The sequence below is a fragment of the Anomaloglossus baeobatrachus genome, chromosome 7 (genome assembly GCF_048569485.1).
Source record: "Anomaloglossus baeobatrachus isolate aAnoBae1 chromosome 7, aAnoBae1.hap1, whole genome shotgun sequence".
In the NCBI taxonomy this organism is placed as follows: Eukaryota; Metazoa; Chordata; class Amphibia; order Anura; family Aromobatidae; genus Anomaloglossus; species Anomaloglossus baeobatrachus.
Genome location: NC_134359.1, coordinates 163,463,157 through 163,489,949, shown reverse-complemented (window position 1 = coordinate 163,489,949; position 26,793 = coordinate 163,463,157). Strand labels below are relative to the sequence as shown.

General features: G+C 41.5%; 1 protein-coding gene across 5 annotated transcripts in view; it reads right to left on the bottom strand.

Annotated features, from left to right (window-relative positions):
* Positions 1-26,793, bottom strand: part of TRPM2 (transient receptor potential cation channel subfamily M member 2) — a 2,537,250-nt gene that overhangs the window by 509,067 nt on the left and 2,001,390 nt on the right. For all 5 annotated transcript variants that reach the window (XM_075317785.1, XM_075317788.1, XM_075317787.1 and 2 more), the window contains one exon: positions 23,317-23,422. In XM_075317785.1, the coding sequence (XP_075173900.1) occupies positions 23,317-23,422 (106 nt within the window). The remainder of the gene's footprint in view (positions 1-23,316; positions 23,423-26,793) is intronic.

Below are 26,793 nucleotides of genomic sequence, written 5' to 3'. Positions count from 1 at the left end.
AGTGGGACAATACAGAAGTCCAACAGCCACGTTTAGGATGACACTAAGTTCACTCAGTGTTTGCTAGTATAATGGCTTAGTAACAATGAGTTTGAGTGTGCATTGCAGGCAGACGTGCTGCAAATATCTTTGCACTAAAGGGACAATACAGAAGTCCAACAGCCACTTTTATGATGCAACTAAGTTCACTCAGTGTTTGCTAGTATAATGGCTTAGTAACAATGAGTTTGAGTGTGCAATGCAGGCAGACATGCTGCAAATATCTTTGCACTAGTGGGACAATACAGAAGTCCAAAAGCCACTTTTATGATGCCACTAAGTTCACTCAGTGTTTGCTAGTATAATTGCTTAGTAACAATGAGTTTGAGTGTGCAATGCAGGCAAACATGCTGCCAATATCTTTGCACTAATGGGACAATACAGAACTCCAACAGCCACGTTTAGGATGTCACTAAGTTCACTCAGTGTTTGCTAGTATAATGGATTAGTAACAATGAGTTTGAGTGTGCAATGTAGGCAGACGTGCTGCAAATATCTTTGCACTAGTGGGACAATACAGAAGTCCAACAGCCACTTTTATGATGCCACTAAGTTCACTCAGTGTTTGCTAGTATAATGGCTTAGTAACAATGAGTTTGAGTGTGCAATGCAGGTAGACGTGCTGCAAATATCTTTGCACTAGTGGGACAATACAGAAATCCAACAGCCACGATTAGGATGTCACTAAGTACACTCAGTTTTTGCTAGTATAATGGCCTTGTAACAATGAGTTTGAGTGTGCAATGCAGGTAGACGTGCTGCAAATATCTTTGCACTAGTGGGACAATACAGAAGTCCAACAGCCACGTTTAGGATGTCACTAAGTACACTCAGTTTTTGCTAGTATAATGGCTTAGTAACAATGAGTTTGAGTGTTTTTTATGCAGGCAGACGTGCTGCAAATATCTTTGCACTAGTGGGACAATACAGAAGTCCAACAGCCACTTTTATGATGCAACTAAGTTCACTCAGTCTTTGCTAGTATAATAGCTTAGTAACAATGAGTTTGAGTGTGCAATGCAGGCAGACGTGCTGCAAATATCTTTGCACTAGTGGGACAATACAGAAGTCCAAAAGCAACTTTTATGATGCCACTAAGTTCACTCAGTGTTTGCTAGTATAATGGCTTAGTAACAATGAGTTTGAGTGTGCAATGCAGGCAGACGTGCTGCAAATATCTTTGCACTAGTGGGACAATACAGAAGTCCAACAGCCACGTTTAGGATGCCACTAAGTTCACTCAGTGTTTGCTAGTATAATGGCTTATTAACAATGAGTTTGAGTGTGCAATGCAGGCACCCGTGCTGCAAATATCTTTTCACTAGTGGGACAATACAGAAGTCCAACAGCCACGTTTATGATGCCACTAAGTTCACTCAGTGTTTGCTAGTATAATGGCTTAGTAACAATGAGTTTGAGTGTGCAATGCAGGCAGAAGTGCTGCAAATATCTTTGCACTGGTAACACAATACAGAAGTCCAAGAGCCACGTTTAGGATGCCACTAAGTTCACTCAGTGTTTGCTAGTATAATGGCTTAGTAACAATGAGTTTGAGTGTGCAATGCAGGCAGACGTGCTGCAAATATCTTTGCACTAGTGGGACATTACAGAAGTCCAACTGCCACTTTTATGATGACACTAAGTTCACTCAGTGTTTGCTAGTATAATGGCTTATTAACAATGAGTTTGAGTGTGCAATGCAGGCAGACGTGCTGCAAATATCTTTGCACTAGTGGGACAATACAGAAGTCCAACAGCCACTTTTATGATGCCACTAAGTTCACTCAGTGTTTGTTAGTATAATGGCTTAGTAACAATGAGTTTGAGTGTGCAATGCAGGTAGACGTGCTGCAAATATCTTTGCACTAGTGGGACAATACAGAAATCCAACAGCCACGTTTAGGATGTCACTAAGTACACTCAGTTTTTGCTAGTATAATGGCTTAGTAACAATGAGTTTGAGTGTGCAATGCAGGCAGACGTGCTGCAAATATCTTTGCACTAGTGGGACAATACAGAAGTCCAACAGCCACTTTTATGATGCCACTAAGTTCACTCAGTGTTTGCTAGTATAATGGCTTAGTAACAATGACTTTGAGTGTCCAATGCAGGCAGACGTGCTGCAAATATCTTTGCACTAGTGGGACAATACAGAAGTCCAACAGCCACTTTTATGATGCCACTAAGTTCACTCAGTGTTTGCTCGTATAATGGCTTAGTAACAATGACTTTGAGTGTCCAATGCAGGCAGACGTGCTGCAAATATCTTTGCACTAGTGGGACAATACAGAAGTCCAACAGCCACTTTTATGATGCAACTAAGTTCACTCAGTGTTTGCTAGTATAATGGCTTAGTAACAATGAGTTTGAGTGTGCAATGCAGGCAGACATGCTGCAAATATCTTTGCACTAGTGGGACAATACAGAAGTCCAAAAGCCACTTTTATGATGCCACTAAGTTCACTCAGTGTTTGCTAGTATAATGGCTTAGTAATAATGAGTTTGAGTGTGCAATGCAGGCAAACATGCTGCCAATATCTTTGCACTAATGGGACAATACAGAACTCCAACAGCCACGTTTAGGATGTCACTAAGTTCACTCAGTGTTTGCTAGTATAATGGATTAGTAACAATGAGTTTGAGTGTGCAATGCAGGCAGACGTGCTGCAAAAATCTTTGCACTGGTAACACAATACAGAAGTCCAAGAGCCACGTTTAGGATGCCACTAAGTTCACTCAGTGTTTGCTAGTATAATGGCTTAGTAACAATGAGTTTGAGTGTGCAATGCAGGCAGACGTGCTGCAAATATCTTTGCACTAGTGGGACATTACAGAAGTCCAACTGCCACTTTTATGATGACACTAAGTTCACTCAGTGTTTGCTAGTATAATGGCTTATTAACAATGAGTTTGAGTGTGCAATGCAGGCACCCGTGCTGCAAATATCTTTTCACTAGTGGGACAATACAGAAGTCCAACAGCCACGTTTATGATGCCACTAAGTTCACTCAGTGTTTGCTAGTATAATGGCTTAGTAACAATGGGTTTGAGTGTGCAATGCAGACAGAAGTGCTGCAAATATCTTTGCACTAGTGGGACAATACAGAAGTCCAACAGCCACGTTTAGGATGTCACTAAGTTCACTCAGTGTTTGCTAGTATAATGGATTAGTAACAATGAGTTTGAGTGTGCAATGCAGGCAGACGTGCTGCAAAAATCTTTGCACTGGTAACACAATACAGAAGTCCAAGAGCCACGTTTAGGATGCCACTAAGTTCACTCAGTGTTTGCTAGTATAATGGCTTAGTAACAATGAGTTTGAGTGTGCAATGCAGGCAGACGTGCTGCAAATATCTTTGCACTAGTGGGACATTACAGAAGTCCAACTGCCACTTTTATGATGACACTAAGTTCACTCAGTGTTTGCTAGTATAATGGCTTATTAACAATGAGTTTGAGTGTGCAATGCAGGCACCCGTGCTGCAAATATCTTTTCACTAGTGGGACAATACAGAAGTCCAACAGCCACGTTTATGATGCCACTAAGTTCACTCAGTGTTTGCTAGTATAATGGCTTAGTAACAATGAGTTTGAGTGTGCAATGCAGACAGAAGTGCTGCAAATATCTTTGCACTAGTGGGACAATACAGAAGTCCAACAGCCACGTTTAGGATGTCACTAAGTTCACTCAGTGTTTGCTAGTATAATGGATTAGTAACAATGAGTTTGAGTGTGCAATGCAGGCAGACGTGCTGCAAAAATCTTTGCACTGGTAACACAATACAGAAGTCCAAGAGCCACGTTTAGGATGCCACTAAGTTCACTCAGTGTTTGCTAGTATAATGGCTTAGTAACAATGACTTTGAGTGTCCAATGCAGGCAGACGTGCTGCAAATATCTTTGCACTAGTGGGACAATACAGAAGTCCAACAGCCACTTTTATGATGCCACTAAGTTCACTCACTCAGTGTTTGTTAGTATAATGGCTTAGTAACAATGAGTTTGAGTGTGCAATGCAGGTAGACGTGCTGCAAATATCTTTGCACTAGTGGGACAATACAGAAATCCAACAGCCACGTTTAGGATGTCACTAAGTACACTCAGTTTTTGCTAGTATAATGGCTTAGTAACAATGAGTTTGAGTGTGCAATGCAGGCAGACGTGCTGCAAATATCTTTGCACTAGTGGGACAATACAGAAGTCCAACAGCCACTTTTATGATGCCACTAAGTTCACTCAGTGTTTGCTAGTATAATGGCTTAGTAACAATGAGTTTGAGTGTGCAATGCAGGCAGACGTGCTGCAAATATCTTTGCACTAGTGGGACATTACAGAAGTCCAACAGCCACTTTTATGATGCCACTAAGTTCACTCAGTGTTTGCTAGTATAATGGCCCAGTAACAATGAGTTTGAGTGTGCAATGCAGGTAGACGTGCTGCAAATATTTTTGCACTAGTGGGACAATACAGAAGTCCAACAGCCACGTTTAGGATGACACTAAGTTCACTCAGTGTTTGCTAGTATAATGGCTTAGTAACAATGAGTTTGAGTGTGCAATGCAGGCAGACGTGCTGCAAATATCTTTGCACTAAAGGGACAATACAGAAGTCCAACAGCCACTTTTATGATGCAACTAAGTTCACTCAGTGTTTGCTAGTATAATGGCTTAGTAACAATGAGTTTGAGTGTGCAATGCAGGCAGACATGCTGCAAATATCTTTGCACTAGTGGGACAATACAGAAGTCCAAAAGCCACTTTTATGATGCCACTAAGTTCACTCAGTGTTTGCTAGTATAATGGCTTAGTAACAATGAGTTTGAGTGTGCAATGCAGGCAAACATGCTGCCAATATCTTTGCACTAATGGGACAATACAGAACTCCAACAGCCACGTTTAGGATGTCACTAAGTTCACTCAGTGTTTGCTAGTATAATGGATTAGTAACAATGAGTTTGAGTGTGCAATGCAGGCAGACGTGCTGCAAATATCTTTGCACTAGTGGGACAATACAGAAGTCCAACAGCCACTTTTATGATGCCACTAAGTTCACTCAGTGTTTGCTAGTATAATGGCTTAGTAACAATGAGTTTGAGTGTGCAATGCAGGTAGACGTGCTGCAAATATCTTTGCACTAGTGGGACAATACAGAAATCCAACAGCCACGATTAGGATGTCACTAAGTACACTCAGTTTTTGCTAGTATAATGGCTTAGTAACAATGAGTTTGAGTGTGCAATGCAGGTAGACGTGCTGCAAATATCTTTGCACTAGTGGGACAATACAGAAATCCAACAGCCACGTTTAGGATGTCACTAAGTACACTCAGTTTTTGCTAGTATAATGGCTTAGTAGCAATGAGTTTGAGTGTTTTTTATGCAGGCAGACGTGCTGCAAATATCTTTGCACTAGTGGGACAATACAGAAGTCCAACAGCCACTTTTATGATGCAACTAAGTTCACTCAGTGTTTGCTAGTATAATAGCTTAGTAACAATGAGTTTGAGTGTGCAATGCAGGCAGACGTGCTGCAAATATCTTTGCACTAGTGGGACAATACAGAAGTCCAACAGCCACTTTTATGATGCCACTAAGTTCACTCAGTGTTTGCTAGTATAATGGCTTAGTAACAATGAGTTTGAGTGTGCAATGCAGGCAGACGTGCTGCAAATATCTTTGCACTAGTGGGACAATACAGAAGTCCAACAGCCACTTTTATGATGCCACTAAGTTCACTCAGTGTTTGTTAGTATAATGGCTTAGTAACAATGAGTTTGAGTGTGCAATGCAGGTAGACGTGCTGCAAATATCTTTGCACTAGTGGGACAATACAAAAAATTCAACAGCCACGTTTAGGATGTCACTAAGTACACTCAGTTTTTGCTAGTATAATGGCTTATTAACAATGAGTTTGAGTGTGCAATGCAGGCAGACGTGCTGCAAATATCTTTGCACTAGTGGGACAATACAGAAGTCCAACAGCCACTTTTATGATGCCACTAAGTTCACTCAGTGTTTGCTAGTATAATGGCTTAGTAACAATGAGTTTGAGTGTGCAATGCAGGCAGACGTACTGCAAATATCTTTGCACTAGTGGGACAATACAGAAGTCCAACAGACACTTTTATGATGCCACTAAGTTCACTCAGTGTTTGCTAGTATAATGGCTTAGTAACAATGAGTTTGAGCGTGCAATGCGGGCAGACGTGCTGCAAATATCTTTGCACTAGTGGGACAATACAGAAGTCCAACAGCCACTTTTATGATGCTACTAAGTTCACTCAGTGTTTGCTAGTATAATGGCTTAGTAACAATGAGTTTGAGTGTGCAATGCAGGCAGACATGCTGCAAATATCTTTGCACTAGTGGGACATTACAGAAGTCCAACTGCCACTTTTATGATGCCTCTAAGTTCACTCAGTGTTTGCTAGTATAATGGCTTAGTAACAATAAGTTTGAGTGTGCAATGCAGGTAGACGTGCTGCAAATATTTCTGCACTAGTGGGACAATACAGAAGTCCAACAGCCACGTTTAGGATGACACTAAGTTCACTCAGTGTTTGCTAGTATAATGGCTTAGTAACAATGAGTTTGAGTGTGCAATGCAGGCAGACGTGCTGCAAATATCTTTGCACTAGTGGGACAATACAGAAGTCCAAAAGCAACTTTTATGATGCCACTAAGTTCACTCAGTGTTTGCTAGTATAATGGCTTAGTAACAATGAGTTTGAGTGTGCAATGCAGGCAGACGTGCTGCAAATATCTTTGCACTAGTGGGACAATACAGAAGTCCAACAGCCACGTTTAGGATGCCACTAAGTTCACTCAGTGTTTGCTAGTATAATGGCTTATTAACAATAAGTTTGAGTGTGCAATGCAGGCACCCGTGCTGCAAATATCTTTTCACTAGTGGGACAATACAGAAGTCCAACAGCCACGTTTATGATGCCACTAAGTTCACTCAGTGTTTGCTAGTATAATGGCTTAGTAACAATGAGTTTGAGTGTGCAATGCAGGCAGAAGTGCTGCAAATATCTTTGCACTGGTAACACAATACAGAAGTCCAAGAGCCACGTTTAGGATGCCACTAAGTTCACTCAGTGTTTGCTAGTATAATGGCTTAGTAACAATGAGTTTGAGTGTGCAATGCAGGCAGACGTGCTGCAAATATCTTTGCACTAGTGGGACAATACAGAAGTCCAACAGCCACGTTTAGGATGCCACTAAGTTCACTCAGTGTTTGCTAGTATAATGGCTTAGTAACAATGAGTTTGAGTGTGCAATGCAGGCAGATGTGCTGCAAATATCTTTGCACTAGTGGGACAATACAGAAGTCCAACAGCCACTTTTATGATGCCACTAAGTTCACTCAGTGTTTGTTAGTATAATGGCTTAGTAACAATGAGTTTGAGTGTGCAATGCAGGTAGACGTGCTGCAAATATCTTTGCACTAGTGGGACAATACAGAAATCCAACAGCCACGTTTAGGATGTCACTAAGTACACTCAGTTTTTGCTAGTATAATGGCTTAGTAACAATGAGTTTGAGTGTGCAATGTAGGCAGACTTGCTGCAAATATCTTTGCACTAGTGGGACAATACAGAAGTCCAACAGCCACTTTTATGATGCCACTAAGTTCACTCAGTGTTTGCTAGTATAATGGCTTAGTAACAATGAGTTTGAGTGTGCAATGCAGGCAGACGTGCTGCAAATATCTTTGCACTAGTGGGACAATACAGAAGTCCAACAGCCACTTTTATGATGCTACTAAGTTCACTCAGTGTTTGCTAGTATAATGGCTTAGTAACAATGACTTTGAGTGTGCAATGCAGGTAGACGTGCTGCAAATATTTTTGCACTAGTGGGACAATACAGAAATCCAACAGCCACGTTTAGGATGACACTAAGTTCACTCAGTGTTTGCTAGTATAATGGCTTAGTAACAATGAGTTTGAGTGTGCAATGCAGGCAGACGTGCTGCAAATATCTTTGCACTAAAGGGACAATACAGAAGTCCAACAGCCACTTTTATGATGCAACTAAGTTCACTCAGTGTTTGCTAGTATAATGGCTTAGTAACAATGAGTTTGAGTGTGCAATGCAGGCAGACATGCTGCAAATATCTTTGCACTAGTGGGACAATACAGAAGTCCAAAAGCCACTTTTATGATGCCACTAAGTTCACTCAGTGTTTGCTAGTATAATGGCTTAGTAACAATGAGTTTGAGTGTGCAATGCAGGCAGACGTGCTGCAAATATCTTTGCACTAGTGGGACAATACAGAAGTCCAACAGCCACTTTTATGATGCTACTAAGTTCACTCAGTGTTTGCTAGTATAATGGCTTAGTAACAATGAGTTTGAGTGTGCAATGCAGGCAGACGTGCTGCAAATATCTTTGCACTAGTGGGACATTACAGAAGTCCAACAGCCACTTTTATGATGCCACTAAGTTCACTCAGTGTTTGCTAGTATAATGGCCTAGTAACAATGAGTTTGAGTGTGCAATGCAGGCAGACGTGCTGCAAATATTTTTGCACTAGTGGGACAATACAGAAGTCCAACAGCCACTTTTATGATGCCACTAAGTTCACTCAGTGTTTGCTAGTATAATGGCTTAGTAACAATGAGTTTGAGTGTGCAATGCAGGCAGACGTGCTGCAAATATCTTTGCACTAGTGGGACAATACAGAAGTCCAACAGCCACTTTTATGATGCTACTAAATTCACTCAGTGTTTGCTAGTATAATGGCTTAGTAACAATGACTTTGAGTGTGCAATGCAGGTAGACGTGCTGCAAATATTTTTGCACTAGTGGGACAATACAGAAATCCAACAGCCACGTTTAGGATGACACTAAGTTCACTCAGTGTTTGCTAGTATAATGGCTTAGTAACAATGAGTTTGAGTGTGCAATGCAGGCAGACGTGCTGCAAATATCTTTGCACTAAAGGGACAATACAGAAGTCCAACAGCCACTTTTATGATGCAACTAAGTTCACTCAGTGTTTGCTAGTATAATGGCTTAGTAACAATGAGTTTGAGTGTGCAATGCAGGCAGACATGCTGCAAATATCTTTGCACTAGTGGGACAATACAGAAGTCCAAAAGCCACTTTTATGATGCCACTAAGTTCACTCAGTGTTTGCTAGTATAATGGCTTAGTAACAATGAGTTTGAGTGTGCAATGCAGGCAGACGTGCTGCAAATATCTTTGCACTAGTGGGACAATACAGAAGTCCAACAGCCACTTTTATGATGCTACTAAGTTCACTCAGTGTTTGCTAGTATAATGGCTTAGTAACAATGAGTTTGAGTGTGCAATGCAGGCAGACGTGCTGCAAATATCTTTGCACTAGTGGGACATTACAGAAGTCCAACAGCCACTTTTATGATGCCACTAAGTTCACTCAGTGTTTGCTAGTATAATGGCCTAGTAACAATGAGTTTGAGTGTGCAATGCAGGCAGACGTGCTGCAAATATTTTTGCACTAGTGGGACAATACAGAAGTCCAACAGCCACTTTTATGATGCCACTAAGTTCACTCAGTGTTTGCTAGTATAATGGCTTAGTAACAATGAGTTTGAGTGTGCAATGCAGGTAGACGTGCTGCAAATATCTTTGCACTAGTGGGACAATACAGAAATCCAACAGCCACGATTAGGATGTCACTAAGTACACTCAGTTTTTGCTAGTATAATGGCTTAGTAACAATGAGTTTGAGTGTGCAATGCAGGCAGACGTGCTGCAAATATCTTTGCACTAGTGGGACAATACAGAAGTCCAACAGCCACTTTTATGATGCCACTAAGTTCACTCAGTGTTTGCTAGTATAATGGCTTAGTAACAATGACTTTGAGTGTCCAATGCAGGCAGACGTGCTGCAAATATCTTTGCACTAGTGGGACAATACAGAAGTCCAACAGCCACTTTTATGATGCCACTAAGTTCACTCAGTGTTTGCTAGTATAATGGCTTAGTAACAATGACTTTGAGTGTCCAAAGCAGGCAGACGTGCTGCAAATATCTTTGCACTAGTGGGACAATACAGAAGTCCAACAGCCAATTTTATGATGCAACTAAGTTCACTCAGTGTTTGCTAGTATAATGGCTTAGTAACAATGAGTTTGAGTGTGCAATGCAGGCAGACATGCTGCAAATATCTTTGCACTAGTGGGACAATACAGAAGTCCAAAAGCCACTTTTATGATGCCACTAAGTTCACTCAGTGTTTGCTAGTATAATGGCTTAGTAATAATGAGTTTGAGTGTGCAATGCAGGCAAACATGCTGCCAATATCTTTGCACTAATGGGACAATACAGAACTCCAACAGCCACGTTTAGGATGTCACTAAGTTCACTCAGTGTTTGCTAGTATAATGGATTAGTAACAATGAGTTTGAGTGTGCAATGCAGGCAGACGTGCTGCAAAAATCTTTGCACTGGTAACACAATACAGAAGTCCAAGAGCCACGTTTAGGATGCCACTAAGTTCACTCAGTGTTTGCTAGTATAATGGCTTAGTAACAATGAGTTTGAGTGTGCAATGCAGGCAGACGTGCTGCAAATATCTTTGCACTAGTGGGACATTACAGAAGTCCAACTGCCACTTTTATGATGACACTAAGTTCACTCAGTGTTTGCTAGTATAATGGCTTATTAACAATGAGTTTGAGTGTGCAATGCAGGCACCCGTGCTGCAAATATCTTTTCACTAGTGGGACAATACAGAAGTCCAACAGCCACGTTTATGATGCCACTAAGTTCACTCAGTGTTTGCTAGTATAATGGCTTAGTAACAATGAGTTTGAGTGTGCAATGCAGACAGAAGTGCTGCAAATATCTTTGCACTAGTGGGACAATACAGAAGTCCAACAGCCACGTTTAGGATGCCACTAAGTTCACTCAGTGTTTGCTAGTATAATGGCTTAGTAACAATGAGTTTGAGTGTGCAATGCAGGCAGACGTGCTGCAAATATCTTTGCACTAGTGGGACAATACAGAAGTCCAACAGCCACTTTTATGATGCCACTAAGTTCACTCACTCAGTGTTTGTTAGTATAATGGCTTAGTAACAATGAGTTTGAGTGTGCAATGCAGGTAGACGTGCTGCAAATATCTTTGCACTAGTGGGACAATACAGAAATCCAACAGCCACGTTTAGGATGTCACTAAGTACACTCAGTTTTTGCTAGTATAATGGCTTAGTAACAATGAGTTTGAGTGTGCAATGCAGGCAGACGTGCTGCAAATATCTTTGCACTAGTGGGACAATACAGAAGTCCAACAGCCACTTTTATGATGCCACTAAGTTCACTCAGTGTTTGCTAGTATAATGGCTTAGTAACAATGAGTTTGAGTGTGCAATACAGGCAGACGTGCTGCAAATATCTTTGCACTAGTGGGACATTACAGAAGTCCAACAGCCACTTTTATGATGCCACTAAGTTCACTCAGTGTTTGCTAGTATAATGGCCCAGTAACAATGAGTTTGAGTGTGCAATGCAGGTAGACGTGCTGCAAATATTTTTGCACTAGTGGGACAATACAGAAGTCCAACAGCCACGTTTAGGATGACACTAAGTTCACTCAGTGTTTGCTAGTATAATGGCTTAGTAACAATGAGTTTGAGTGTGCAATGCAGGCAGACGTGCTGCAAATATCTTTGCACTAAAGGGACAATACAGAAGTCCAACAGCCACTTTTATGATGCAACTAAGTTCACTCAGTGTTTGCTAGTATAATGGCTTAGTAACAATGAGTTTGAGTGTGCAATGCAGGCAGACGTGCTGCAAATATCTTTGCACTAGTGGGACAATACAGAAGTCCAAAAGCCACTTTTATGATGCCACTAAGTTCACTCAGTGTTTGCTAGTATAATGGCTTAGTAACAATGAGTTTGAGTGTGCAATGCAGGCAAACATGCTGCCAATATCTTTGCACTAATGGGACAATACAGAACTCCAACAGCCACGTTTAGGATGTCACTAAGTTCACTCAGTGTTTGCTAGTATAATGGATTAGTAACAATGAGTTTGAGTGTGCAATGCAGGCAGACGTGCTGCAAATATCTTTGCACTAGTGGGACAATACAGAAGTCCAACAGCCACTTTTATGATGCCACTAAGTTCACTCAGTGTTTGCTAGTATAATGGCTTAGTAACAATGAGTTTGAGTGTGCAATGCAGGTAGACGTGCTGCAAATATCTTTGCACTAGTGGGACAATACAGAAATCCAACAGCCACGTTTAGGATGTCACTAAGTACACTCAGTTTTTGCTAGTATAATGGCTTAGTAGCAATGAGTTTGAGTGTTTTTTATGCAGGCAGACGTGCTGCAAATATCTTTGCACTAGTGGGACAATACAGAAGTCCAACAGCCACTTTTATGATGCAACTAAGTTCACTCAGTGTTTGCTAGTATAATAGCTTAGTAACAATGAGTTTGAGTGTGCAATGCAGGCAGACGTGCTGCAAATATCTTTGCACTAGTGGGACAATACAGAAGTCCAAAAGCAACTTTTATGATGCCACTAAGTTCACTCAGTGTTTGCTAGTATAATGGCTTAGTAACAATGAGTTTGAGTGTGCAATGCAGGCAGACGTGCTGCAAATATCTTTGCACTAGTGGGACAATACAGAAGTCCAACAGCCACTTTTATGATGCCACTAAGTTCACTCAGTGTTTGCTAGTATAATGGCTTAGTAACAATGAGTTTGAGTGTGCAATGCAGGCAGACGTGCTGCAAATATCTTTGCACTAGTGGGACAATACAGAAGTCCAACAGCCACTTTTATGATGCCACTAAGTTCACTCAGTGTTTGTTAGTATAATGGCTTAGTAACAATGAGTTTGAGTGTGCAATGTAGGTAGACGTGCTGCAAATATCTTTGCACTAGTGGGACAATACAAAAAATTCAACAGCCACGTTTAGGATGTCACTAAGTACACTCAGTTTTTGCTAGTATAATGGCTTATTAACAATGAGTTTGAGTGTGCAATGCAGGCAGACGTGCTGCAAATATCTTTGCACTAGTGGGACAATACAGAAGTCCAACAGCCACTTTTATGATGCCACTAAGTTCACTCAGTGTTTGCTAGTATAATGGCTTAGTAACAATGAGTTTGAGTGTGCAATGCAGGCAGACGTACTGCAAATATCTTTGCACTAGTGGGACAATACAGAAGTCCAACAGACACTTTTATGATGCCACTAAGTTCACTCAGTGTTTGCTAGTATAATGGCTTAGTAACAATGAGTTTGAGCGTGCAATGCGGGCAGACGTGCTGCAAATATCTTTGCACTAGTGGGACAATACAGAAGTCCAACAGCCACTTTTATGATGCTACTAAGTTCACTCAGTGTTTGCTAGTATAATGGCTTAGTAACAATGAGTTTGAGTGTGCAATGCAGGCAGACGTGCTGCAAATATCTTTGTACTAGTGGGACAATACAGAAGTCCAACAGCCACTTTTATGATGCCACTAAGTTCACTCAGTGTTTGCTAGTATAATGGCTTAGTAACAATGAGTTTGAGTGTGCAATGCAGGCAGACATGCTGCAAATATCTTTGCACTAGTGGGACATTACAGAAGTCCAACTGCCACTTTTATGATGCCTCTAAGTTCACTCAGTGTTTGCTAGTATAATGGCTTAGTAACAATAAGTTTGAGTGTGCAATGCAGGTAGACGTGCTGCAAATATTTCTGCACTAGTGGGACAATACAGAAGTCCAACAGCCACGTTTAGGATGACACTAAGTTCACTCAGTGTTTGCTAGTATAATGGCTTAGTAACAATGAGTTTGAGTGTGCAATGCAGGCAGACGTGCTGCAAATATCTTTGCACTAGTGGGACAATACAGAAGTCCAAAAGCAACTTTTATGATGCCACTAAGTTCACTCAGTGTTTGCTAGTATAATGGCTTAGTAACAATGAGTTTGAGTGTGCAATGCAGGCAGACGTGCTGCAAATATCTTTGCACTAGTGGGACAATACAGAAGTCCAACAGCCACGTTTAGGATGCCACTAAGTTCACTCAGTGTTTGCTAGTATAATGGCTTATTAACAATAAGTTTGAGTGTGCAATGCAGGCACCCGTGCTGCAAATATCTTTTCACTAGTGGGACAATACAGAAGTCCAACAGCCACGTTTATGATGCCACTAAGTTCACTCAGTGTTTGCTAGTATAATGGCTTAGTAACAATGAGTTTGAGTGTGCAATGCAGGCAGAAGTGCTGCAAATATCTTTGCACTGGTAACACAATACAGAAGTCCAAGAGCCACGTTTAGGATGCCACTAAGTTCACTCAGTGTTTGCTAGTATAATGGCTTAGTAACAATGAGTTTGAGTGTGCAATGCAGGCAGACGTGCTGCAAATATCTTTGCACTAGTGGGACAATACAGAAGTCCAACAGCCACGTTTAGGATGCCACTAAGTTCACTCAGTGTTTGCTAGTATAATGGCTTAGTAACAATGAGTTTGAGTGTGCAATGCAGGCAGATGTGCTGCAAATATCTTTGCACTAGTGGGACAATACAGAAGTCCAACAGCCACTTTTATGATGCCACTAAGTTCACTCAGTGTTTGTTAGTATAATGGCTTAGTAACAATGAGTTTGAGTGTGCAATGCAGGTAGACGTGCTGCAAATATCTTTGCACTAGTGGGACAATACAGAAATCCAACAGCCACGTTTAGGATGTCACTAAGTACACTCAGTTTTTGCTAGTATAATGGCTTAGTAACAATGAGTTTGAGTGTGCAATGTAGGCAGACTTGCTGCAAATATCTTTGCACTAGTGGGACAATACAGAAGTCCAACAGCCACTTTTATGATGCCACTAAGTTCACTCAGTGTTTGCTAGTATAATGGCTTAGTAACAATGAGTTTGAGTGTGCAATGCAGGCAGACGTGCTGCAAATATCTTTGCACTAGTGGGACAATACAGAAGTCCAACAGCCACTTTTATGATGCTACTAAGTTCACTCAGTGTTTGCTAGTATAATGGCTTAGTAACAATGACTTTGAGTGTGCAATGCAGGTAGACGTGCTGCAAATATTTTTGCACTAGTGGGACAATACAGAAATCCAACAGCCACGTTTAGGATGACACTAAGTTCACTCAGTGTTTGCTAGTATAATGGCTTAGTAACAATGAGTTTGAGTGTGCAATGCAGGCAGACGTGCTGCAAATATCTTTGCACTAAAGGGAAAATACAGAAGTCCAACAGCCACTTTTATGATGCAACTAAGTTCACTCAGTGTTTGCTAGTATAATGGCTTAGTAACAATGAGTTTGAGTGTGCAATGCAGGCAGACATGCTGCAAATATCTTTGCACTAGTGGGACAATACAGAAGTCCAAAAGCCACTTTTATGATGCCACTAAGTTCACTCAGTGTTTGCTAGTATAATGGCTTAGTAACAATGAGTTTGAGTGTGCAATGCAGGCAGACGTGCTGCAAATATCTTTGCACTAGTGGGACAATACAGAAGTCCAACAGCCACTTTTATGATGCTACTAAGTTCACTCAGTGTTTGCTAGTATAATGGCTTAGTAACAATGAGTTTGAGTGTGCAATGCAGGCAGACGTGCTGCAAATATCTTTGCACTAGTGGGACATTACAGAAGTCCAACAGCCACTTTTATGATGCCACTAAGTTCACTCAGTGTTTGCTAGTATAATGGCCTAGTAACAATGAGTTTGAGTGTGCAATGCAGGTAGACGTGCTGCAAATATTTTTGCACTAGTGGGACAATACAGAAGTCCAACAGCCACTTTTATGATGCCACTAAGTTCACTCAGTGTTTGCTAGTATAATGGCTTAGTAACAATGAGTTTGAGTGTGCAATGCAGGTAGACGTGCTGCAAATATCTTTGCACTAGTGGGACAATACAGAAATCCAACAGCCACGATTAGGATGTCACTAAGTACACTCAGTTTTTGCTAGTATAATGGCTTAGTAACAATGAGTTTGAGTGTGCAATGCAGGTAGACGTGCTGCAAATATCTTTGCACTAGTGGGACAATACAGAAATCCAACAGCCACGTTTAGGATGTCACTAAGTACACTCAGTTTTTGCTAGTATAATGGCTTAGTAACAATGAGTTTGAGTGTTTTTTATGCAGGCAGACGTGCTGCAAATATCTTTGCACTAGTGGGACAATACAGAAGTCCAACAGCCACTTTTATGATGCAACTAAGTTCACTCAGTGTTTGCTAGTATAATAGCTTAGTAACAATGAGTTTGAGTGTGCAATGCAGGCAGACGTGCTGCAAATATCTTTGCACTAGTGGGACAATACAGAAGTCCAAAAGCAACTTTTATGATGCCACTAAGTTCACTCAGTGTTTGCTAGTATAATGGCTTAGTAACAATGAGTTTGAGTGTGCAATGCAGGCAGACGTGCTGCAAATATCTTTGCACTAGTGGGACAATACAGAAGTCCAACAGCCACTTTTATGATGCCACTAAGTTCACTCAGTGTTTGTTAGTATAATGGCTTAGTAACAATGAGTTTGAGTGTGCAATGCAGGTAGACGTGCTGCAAATATCTTTGCACTAGTGGGACAATACAAAAAATTCAACAGCCACGTTTAGGATGTCACTAAGTACACTCAGTTTTTGCTAGTATAATGGCTTATTAACAATGAGTTTGAGTGTGCAATGCAGGCAGACGTGCTGCAAATATCTTTGCACTAGTGGGACAATACAGAAGTCCAACAGCCACTTTTATGATGCCACTAAGTTCACTCAGTGTTTGCTAGTATAATGGCTTAGTAACAATGAGTTTGAGTGTGCAATGCAGGCAGACGTACTGCAAATATCTTTGCACTAGTGGGACAATACAGAAGTCCAACAGACACTTTTATGATGCCACTAAGTTCACTCAGTGTTTGCTAGTATAATGGCTTAGTAACAATGAGTTTGAGTGTGCAATGCGGGCAGACGTGCTGCAAATATCTTTGCACTAGTGGGACAATACAGAAGTCCAACAGCCACTTTTATGATGCTACTAAGTTCACTCAGTGTTTGCTAGTATAATGGCTTAGTAACAATGAGTTTGAGTGTGCAATGCAGGCAGACGTGCAGCAAATATCTTTGTACTAGTGGGACAATACAGAAGTCCAACAGCCACTTTTATGATGCCACTAAGTTCACTCAGTGTTTGCTAGTATAATGGCTTAGTAACAATGAGTTTGAGTGTGCAATGCAGGCAGACGTGCTGCAAATATCTTTGCACTAGTGGGACATTACAGAAGTCCAACTGCCACTTTTATGATGCCTCTAAGTTCACTCAGTGTTTGCTAGTATAATGGCTTAGTAACAATAAGTTTGAGTGTGCAATGCAGGTAGACGTGCTGCAAATATTTCTGCACTAGTGGGACAATACAGAAGTCAAACAGCCACGTTTAGGATGACACTAAGTTCACTCAGTGTTTGCTAGTATAATGGCTTAGTAACAATGAGTTTGAGTGTGCAATGCAGGCAGACGTGCTGCAAATATCTTTGCACTAGTGGGACAATACAGAAGTCCAAAAGCAACTTTTATGATGCCACTAAGTTCACTCAGTGTTTGCTAGTATAATGGCTTAGTAACAATGAGTTTGAGTGTGCAATGCAGGCAGACGTGCTGCAAATATCTTTGCACTAGTGGGACAATACAGAAGTCCAACAGCCACGTTTAGGATGCCACTAAGTTCACTCAGTGTTTGCTAGTATAATGGCTTATTAACAATGAGTTTGAGTGTGCAATGCAGGCACCCGTGCTGCAAATATCTTTTCACTAGTGGGACAATACAGAAGTCCAACAGCCACGTTTATGATGCCACTAAGTTCACTCAGTGTTTGCTAGTATAATGGCTTAGTAACAATGAGTTTGAGTGTGCAATGCAGGCAGAAGTGCTGCAAATATCTTTGCACTGGTAACACAATACAGAAGTCCAAGAGCCACGTTTAGGATGCCACTAAGTTCACTCAGTGTTTGCTAGTATAATGGCTTAGTAACAATGAGTTTGAGTGTGCAATGCAGGCAGACGTGCTGCAAATATCTTTGCACTAGTGGGACAATACAGAAGTCCAACAGCCACGTTTAGGATGCCACTAAGTTCACTCAGTGTTTGCTAGTATAATGGCTTAGTAACAATGAGTTTGAGTGTGCAATGCAGGCAGATGTGCTGCAAATATCTTTGCACTAGTGGGACAATACAGAAGTCCAACAGCCACTTTTATGATGCCACTAAGTTCACTCAGTGTTTGTTAGTATAATGGCTTAGTAACAATGAGTTTGAGTGTGCAATGCAGGTAGACGTGCTGCAAATATCTTTGCACTAGTGGGACAATACAGAAATCCAACAGCCACGTTTAGGATGTCACTAAGTACACTCAGATTTTGCTAGTATAATGGCTTAGTAACAATGAGTTTGAGTGTGCAATGTAGGCAGACTTGCTGCAAATATCTTTGCACTAGTGGGACAATACAGAAGTCCAACAGCCACTTTTATGATGCCACTAAGTTCATTCAGTGTTTGCTAGTATAATGGCTTAGTAACAATGAGTTTGAGTGTGCAATGCAGGCAGACGTGCTGCAAATATCTTTGCACTAGTGGGACAATTCAGAAGTCCAACAGCCACTTTTATGATGCTACTAAGTTCACTCAGTGTTTGCTAGTATAATGGCTTAGTAACAATGAGTTTGAGTGTGCAATGCAGGTAGACGTGCTGCAAATATCTTTGCACTAGTGGGACAATACAGAAGTCCAACAGCCACGTTTAGGATGACACTAAGTTCACTCAGTGTTTGCTAGTATAATGGCTTAGTAACAATGAGTTTGAGTGTGCAATGCAGGCAGACGTGCTGCAAATATCTTTGCACTAGTGGGACAATACAGAAGTCCAACAGCCACTTTTATGATGCCACTAAGTTCACTCAGTGTTTGCTAGTATAATGGCTTAGTAACAATGAGTTTGAGTGTGCAATGCAGGCAGACGTGCTGCAAATATCTTTGCACTAGTGGGACAATACAGAAGTCCAACAGCCACTTTTATGATGCTACTAAGTTCACTCAGTGTTTGCTAGTATAATGGCTTAGTAACAATGAGTTTGAGTGTGCAATGCAGGTAGACGTGCTGCAAATATTTTTGCACTAGTGGGACAATACAGAAGTCCAACAGCCACGTTTAGGATGACACTAAGTTCACTCAGTGTTTGCTAGTATAATGGCTTAGTAACAATGAGTTTGAGTGTGCAATGCAGGCAGACGTGCTGCAAATATCTTTGCACTAAAGGGACAATACAGAAGTCCAACAGCCACTTTTATGATGCAACTAAGTTCACTCAGTGTTTGCTAGTATAATGGCTTAGTAACAATGAGTTTGAGTGTGCAATGCAGGCAGACATGCTGCAAATATCTTTGCACTAGTGGGACAATACAGAAGTCCAAAAGCCACTTTTATGATGTCACTAAGTTCACTCAGTGTTTGCTAGTATAATGGCTTAGTAACAATGAGTTTGAGTGTGCAATGCAGGCAGACGTGCTGCAAATATCTTTGCACTAGTGGGACAATACAGAAGTCCAACAGCCACTTTTATGATGCTACTAAGTTCACTCAGTGTTTGCTAGTATAATGGCTTAGTAACAATGAGTTTGAGTGTGCAATGCAAGCAGACGTGCTGCAAATATCTTTGCACTAGTGGGACATTACAGAAGTCCAACAGCCACTTTTATGATGCCACTAAGTTCACTCAGTGTTTGCTAGTATAATGGCCTAGTAACAATGAGTTTGAGTGTGCAATGCAGGTAGACGTGCTGCAAATATTTTTGCACTAGTGGGACAATACAGAAGTCCAACAGCCACGTTTAGGATGACACTAAGTTCACTCAGTGTTTGCTAGTATAATGGCTTAGTAACAATGAGTTTGAGTGTGCAATGCAGGCAGACGTGCTGCAAATATCTTTGCACTAAAGGGACAATACAGAAGTCCAACAGCCACTTTTATGATGCAACTAAGTTCACTCAGTGTTTGCTAGTATAATGGCTTAGTAACAATGAGTTTGAGTGTGCAATGCAGGCAGACGTGCTGCAAATATCTTTGCACTAGTGGAACAATACAGAAGTCCAACAGCCACTTTTATGATGCCACTAAGTTCGCTCAGTGTTTGCTAGTATAATGGCTTAGTAACAATGAGTTTGAGTGTGCAATGCAGGTAGACGTGCTGCAAATATCTTTGCACTAGTGGGACAATACAGAAATCCAACAGCCACGTTTAGGATGTTACTAAGTACACTCAGTTTTTGCTAGTATAATGGCTTAGTAACAATGAGTTAGAGTGTGCAATGCAGGCAAACGTGCTGCAAATATCTTTGCACTAGTGGGACAATACAGAAGTCCAACAGCCACTTTTATGATGCCACTAAGTTCACTCAGTGTTTGCTAGTATAATGGCTTAGTAACAATGAGTTTGAGTGTGCAATGCAGGCAGATGTGCTGCAAATATCTTTGCACTAGTGGGACAATACAGAAGTCCAACAGACACTTTTATGATGCCACTAAGTTCACTCAGTGTTTGCTAGTATAATGGCTTAGTAACAATGAGTTTGAGTGTGCAATGCAGGCAGTCGTGCTGCAAATATCTTTGCACTAGTGGGACAATACAGAAGTCCAACAGACACTTTTATGATGCCACTAAGTTCACTCAGTGTTTGCTAGTATAATGGCTTAGTAACAATTAGTTTGAGTGTGCAATGCATGTAGACGTGGTGCAAATATCTTTGCACTAGTGGGATAATACAGAAGTCCAACAGCCACGTTTAGGATGACATTAAGTTCACTCAGTGTTTGCTAGTATAATGGCTTAGTAACAATGAGTTTGAGTGTGCAATGCAGGTAGGCGTGCTGCAAATATCTTTGCACTAGTGGGACAATACAGAAATCCAACAGCCACGTTTAGGATGTCACTAAGTTCACTCAGTGTTTGCTAGTATAATGGCTTAGTAACAATGAGTTTGAGTGTGCAATGCAGGCAGACGTGCTGCAAATATCTTTGCACTAGTGGGACAATACAGAAGTCCAAGAGCTACGTTTAGGATGCCACTAAGTTCACTCAGTGTTTGCTAGTATAATGGCTTAGTAACAATGAGTTTGAGTGTGCAATGCAGGCAGACGTGCTGCAAATATCTTTGCACTAGTGGGACAATACAGAAGGCCAACAGCCACGTTTAGGATGACACTAAGTACACTCAGTGTTTGCTAGTATAATGGCTTAGTAACAATGAGTTTGAGTGTGCAATGCAGGCAGACGTGCTGCAAATATCTTTGCACTAGTGGGACAATACAGAAGTCCAACAGCCACGTTTAGTATGCCACTAAGTTCACTCAGTGTTTGCTAGTATAATGGCTTAGTAGCAATGAGTTTGAGTGTGCAATGCAGGCAGACGTGCTGCAAATATCTTTGCACTAGTGTGACAATACAGAAGTCCAACAGCCACGTTTAGGATGCCACTAAGTTCACTCAGTGTTTGCTAGTATAATGGCTTAGTAACAATGAGTTTTAGTGTGCAATGCAGGCAGACGTGCTGCAAATATCTTTGCACTAGTGGGACAATACAGAAGTCCAACAGCCACGTTTAGGATGCCACTAAGTTCACTCAGCGTTTGCTAGTATAATGGCTTAGTAACAATGAGTTTAAGTGTGCAATGCAGGCAGACGTGCTGCAAATATCTTTGCACTAGTGGGACAATACAGAAGTCCAACAGCCACTTTTATGATGCCACTAAGTTCACTCAGTGTTTGCTAGTATAATGGCTTAGTAACAATGAGTTTGAGTGTGCAATGCAGGCAGACGTGCTGCAAATATCTTTGCACTAGTGGGACAATACAGAAGTCCAACAGCCACGTTTAGGATGCCACTAAGTTCACTCAGTGTTTGCTAGTATAATGGCTTAGTAACAATGAGTTTGAGTGTGCAATGCAGGCAGACGTGCTGCAAATATCTTTGCACTAGTGGGACAATACAGAAGTCCAACAGCCACGTTTAGGATGCCACTAAGTTCACTCAGTGTTTGCTAGTATAATGGCTTAGTAACAATGAGTTTGAGTGTGCAATGCAGGCAGACGTGCTGCAAATATCTTTGCACTAGTGGGACAATACAGAAGTCCAACAGCCACGTTTAGGATGCCACTAAGTTCACTCAGTGTTTGCTTGTATAATGGTTTAGTAACAATGAGTTTGAGTGTGCAAAGGGCATGAGGGTACAGTGGCAGGGTTGTGGGTCTCTGGGTAGAGGAAAGGAAGCCTGCCTTTCTATCCCTCCTAATGGGGAAATGCAGCGAGGAAATCCCTGACCTTAGCTACACAGACGCTGTCATCTTGTGTAGCTGTTAAACTCTATTTTCACGGACCTGTCACCTATGGCTCTGACCCTGCCGGTATTAGCCCTAAAAGGACTGATAGAAAGTGCTATCCCTATTCTGTACAGCGCTGTGTATAGAGCGTACACAGCAGTATCGGAGATAGGCGCTGCGCCAGCGGTGACTGACACCAAGGACGCAGAAGAGATAATGGTGTCCGGACGGGCAGATAATCGTTTTTATAATGCAGGGACTTGTGACATGGACATCCTATCACACATGCCGTTGCTTCTCTGGCTAAAAGTACACTTAGCTGTGTGTGTGTCTGGGATTGGCTGACATGCTGGCCCGCCCCACTACACACGCACGCTTAGGGAAGGAAGACAAGGAAAAAAAAAAAATGGCGATCACCATTATCCATACAGCAGTGATCTGAATCCGCTGTTCCCGCACACTATGCACTGAAATTTCATAATAGTGTGAGTCACAGAGTGACTTACACTATTACAGCGGAAAGCCAGCTAGTAATTAGCTGGTCTTTTTGCTGCTAGAACCGTTCTCGAACGTATCTAGAACTATCGAGCTTTAGCAAAAAGCTCGAGTTCTAGTTCTATCTAGAACAGCCCCCAAAATCACTCGAGCCGCAAACTGGAGAACCTCGAACCGCGAACCGCGCTCAACTCTAGTCAGAATGTAAAAAATTGGCCTGGTTAGGAAGTGAAAACAGGTTCAAGGGTGAAGGGGTTAAAAAGACATGCAGAGGGTAACTCTTTCAAGGTAGTATTATGAAAAACACTCACTTCTATATTCCAGAACAATATTGGGCTAGATTGTTTTTTAAAAATACCTTGTGTACTAAAATTTGTGTCAATTTTTCATGTAAATGTAATCATAAGCATAATGCAAAGAAACTTACTCCAGGAAGAGCCCAGTGCTCTGAAGAAACTTGCTTCATGGCTAGGATTTCCAGCATTTTCTTGGATTTTTTTCTACTAATAGATCCATCCTGGTTTCTCTTCCACCTGCAGAAAGAAAAATAACAGAATGATTTAGGCTAATTTTTAACATTATGATCTTAGAGCCTGGTTCATATATATATACCGTCATATTAAAAAGTTTGGGCACCCCTATTAATGTTAACCTTTTTTCTTTATAACAATTTGGGTTTTTGCAACAGCTATATCAGTTTCATATATCTAATAACTGATGGACTCAGTAATATTTCTGGATTGAAATGAGGTTTATTGTACTAACAGAAAATTTGCAATACGCATTTAAACAAAATTTGACCGGTGCAGAGGCTGTTACTTTTTCAAAAGGAGGATCTACAAAATATTAATGTCACTTTTATGTTGAGGTGCCCATACTTTTGCACCGGTCAAATTTTGTTTAAATGCGGATTGCACATTTTCTGTTAGTACAATAAACCTCATTTCAATCCAGAAATATTACTCATTCCATCAGTTATTAGATATATGAAACTGAAATAGCTGTTGCAAAAACCCAAATTGTTATAAAGAAAAAAGGTTAACATTAATAGGGGTGCCCAAACTTTTTCATATGACTGTAACTAGTACATTTTTAAGAACATCGCCATATAAGTATCAGTTAAGTAGTCAAAGATAATTACAAGGCCCTACTCACTGTTCTTGCATTGGTAAGCCATGTTTGTACTTCATGATTTGCCAGTATGCACTTGTAATGGGTTGGTAGACTACTATGGATTCTACCTACCACATCAGAGAAATAGGCACACAACAATTTCATTCTCATGCATAAATTTAACTTTCACCTATTTAGCATATGATTAATTATGCGGATTCTTGTCATGTCACTGCATTGTTACTGTTTTGCTCCTAAAAATATAAATTTTTATTATTTTGTTAGTATTTTGTAAATCCACCTTTGGCTTTCAAGTCTGCTTGAATTCTTTAGGGCATGCTCTTCAGCATATTCAAGCATGTCTCGACCAATATCTGATCCTAGTTCTCTTCTACACATTAACTTTATGTTGGTGCATACTGGTCGACTCCCTTAAGGCCCCGTCACACTAAGCAACATCGCTAGCAACATCGCTGCTGATGGACAACTTTTGTGACATAGCAGCGATGTTGCTAGTGATGTCGCTGTGTGTGACATCCAGCAACAACCTGGCCCCTGCTGTGAGGTTGCTGGTTGTTGCTGAATGGCCTGGACCATTTTTTAGTTGTTGCTGTCCCCCTGTGCAGCACAGATCGCTGTGTGTGACAGCGAAACAGCAAAAACTAAATGTGCAGGCAGCAGGAGCCGACTTCTGCGGACACTGGTAACCACGGTAAACATCGGGTAACCAAGAAGCCCTGTCCTTGGTTACCCGATATTTTCCTTCGTTACCAGCCTCCGCCGCTCTCACTGTCAGTGCCAGCTCCTGCTCCTTGCACGTGTAGCAGAGTACACATCGGGTAATTAACCCGATGTGTACTGTAGCTAGGAGAGCAGGGAGCCAGTGCTAAGCAGAGTGCGCTGCTCCCTGCTCTCTGCACGTGTAGCTACAGCACACATCGGGTAATTAACCCGATGTGTGCTGTAACTAGGAGAGCAGGGAGCCAGCGCTAAGCGGTGTGCGCTGCTCCCTGCTCTCTGCACGTATAGACGCGTGCGCTGGTAACCAAGGTAAATATCGGGTTGGTTACCCGATATTTACCTTAGTTACCAAGAGCAGCATCGCTTCAGTGCGTCGCTGCTGGCTGGGGACTGGTCACTGGTTGCTGGTGACAGCTCACCAGCAACCCGTGTAGCGATGCTCCAGCGATCCCTGCCAGGTCAGGTTGCTGGTGGGATCGCTGGAGTGTCTGACTGTGTGACCTATCACCAGCAACCTCCTAGCAACTTACCAGCGATCCCTATCAGGTTGTATCGTTGTTGGGATCGCTGGTAAGTTGTTTAGTGTGACGGTACCTTTAGGTATGTACTGTATACAGATTTTTCTTTAACTCTACCCACAAGTGTTTGGTTTGAGGTCTGGGGACTGTGGGGCCCAATCCAATATCTCTACTTCATTGTCATTGAACCATTTATTCACCAATCTCGATGTTTGCTTTGTGTCATTGTTCTGCTGGAACACTATGTCATCCAGCTGCTGGGAGGAAATTACCTTTATACCTCCTGGCATCCTCAGTCATTCAGTTATAGAGGCGCAGACAGAGCAATTTAAGTCACTGCTGCGTACTTAGAGAGTGGTGGCTTTCCATGTCCACATTACTGACTGACAGTCGGCTCAGTACTGATGAAATGCAGAGACTGCTGTGAGTTAGTGCCAGGGCACGATTACAGCCACTGCTCACTATATACTGAGCGGTGACTGAAATTGCATCACCCACGCCTCCATCACTATAAGTGAGAGAACTCCTGGGGGAATAAACTTACTATCCCCCTGTTTGCCAGGTTTTCAGTGCAGGGGTCAAAGAATTTTAAAACGCTATTAAAGGCAAGATGTCGTAAAAAAAAAAAAAAATTCAATAACTGAAAAAATGTAAAGTATAATGTGTTAATGTTTTCTTTAAATATTATTATTTCTTTTTAATTGAGCAAAAAATAAAAAAACAAATTAAAAAGTTTGATATTTTGTTAAACACTAGGGGGAGCAGCTACTGAAATCCTTCAGAAATCCCACTCTAGAAATAGCTCACAATACAGCTGCAGTAAAAAGGGCGGAGTCTGCTCTCCTGTGTGTGATGTCACAGCCCCCTCTCCCAGTCTGGGTGTTTACAAAGGATAAGGGAAGATGAAATGTAGCGAAACAATGCAGAGCCAATTTGTTGGTGACCACAAATGTCTAAAGTGTCACCAAGGACAGCAGGAGTATTACACAGGACAAGATTAGATATACAGCTCAGCAGACAGTATCACACAGGAGAGGATTACATACACGGCTCAGCAGACAGTATCACACAGGAGAGGATTAGATACACAGCTCAGCAGACAGTATCACACAGAAGAGGATTAGATACAAAGCTCAGCAGACAGTATCACACAATATAGGATTAGATACATGGCTCAGCAGACAGTATCACACAGGATAGGATTAGATACACGGCTCAGCAGACAGTATCACACAGGACAGGATTAGATACAGAGCTCAGCAGACAGTATCACAAAGGACAGGATTAGATGCACAGCTCAGCAGACAGTATCACACAATATAGGATTAGATACATGGCTCAGCAGATAGTATTACACAGGATAAAATTAGATACACAGCCCTGCATACAGTATCACACAGGATAGGATTAGATACACAGCCCTGCAGAAAGTATCACACAGGATAGGATTAGATACACGGCTCAGCAGACAGTATCACACAATATAGGATTTGATACACAGCTCAGCAGATAGTATTACACAGGATAAAATT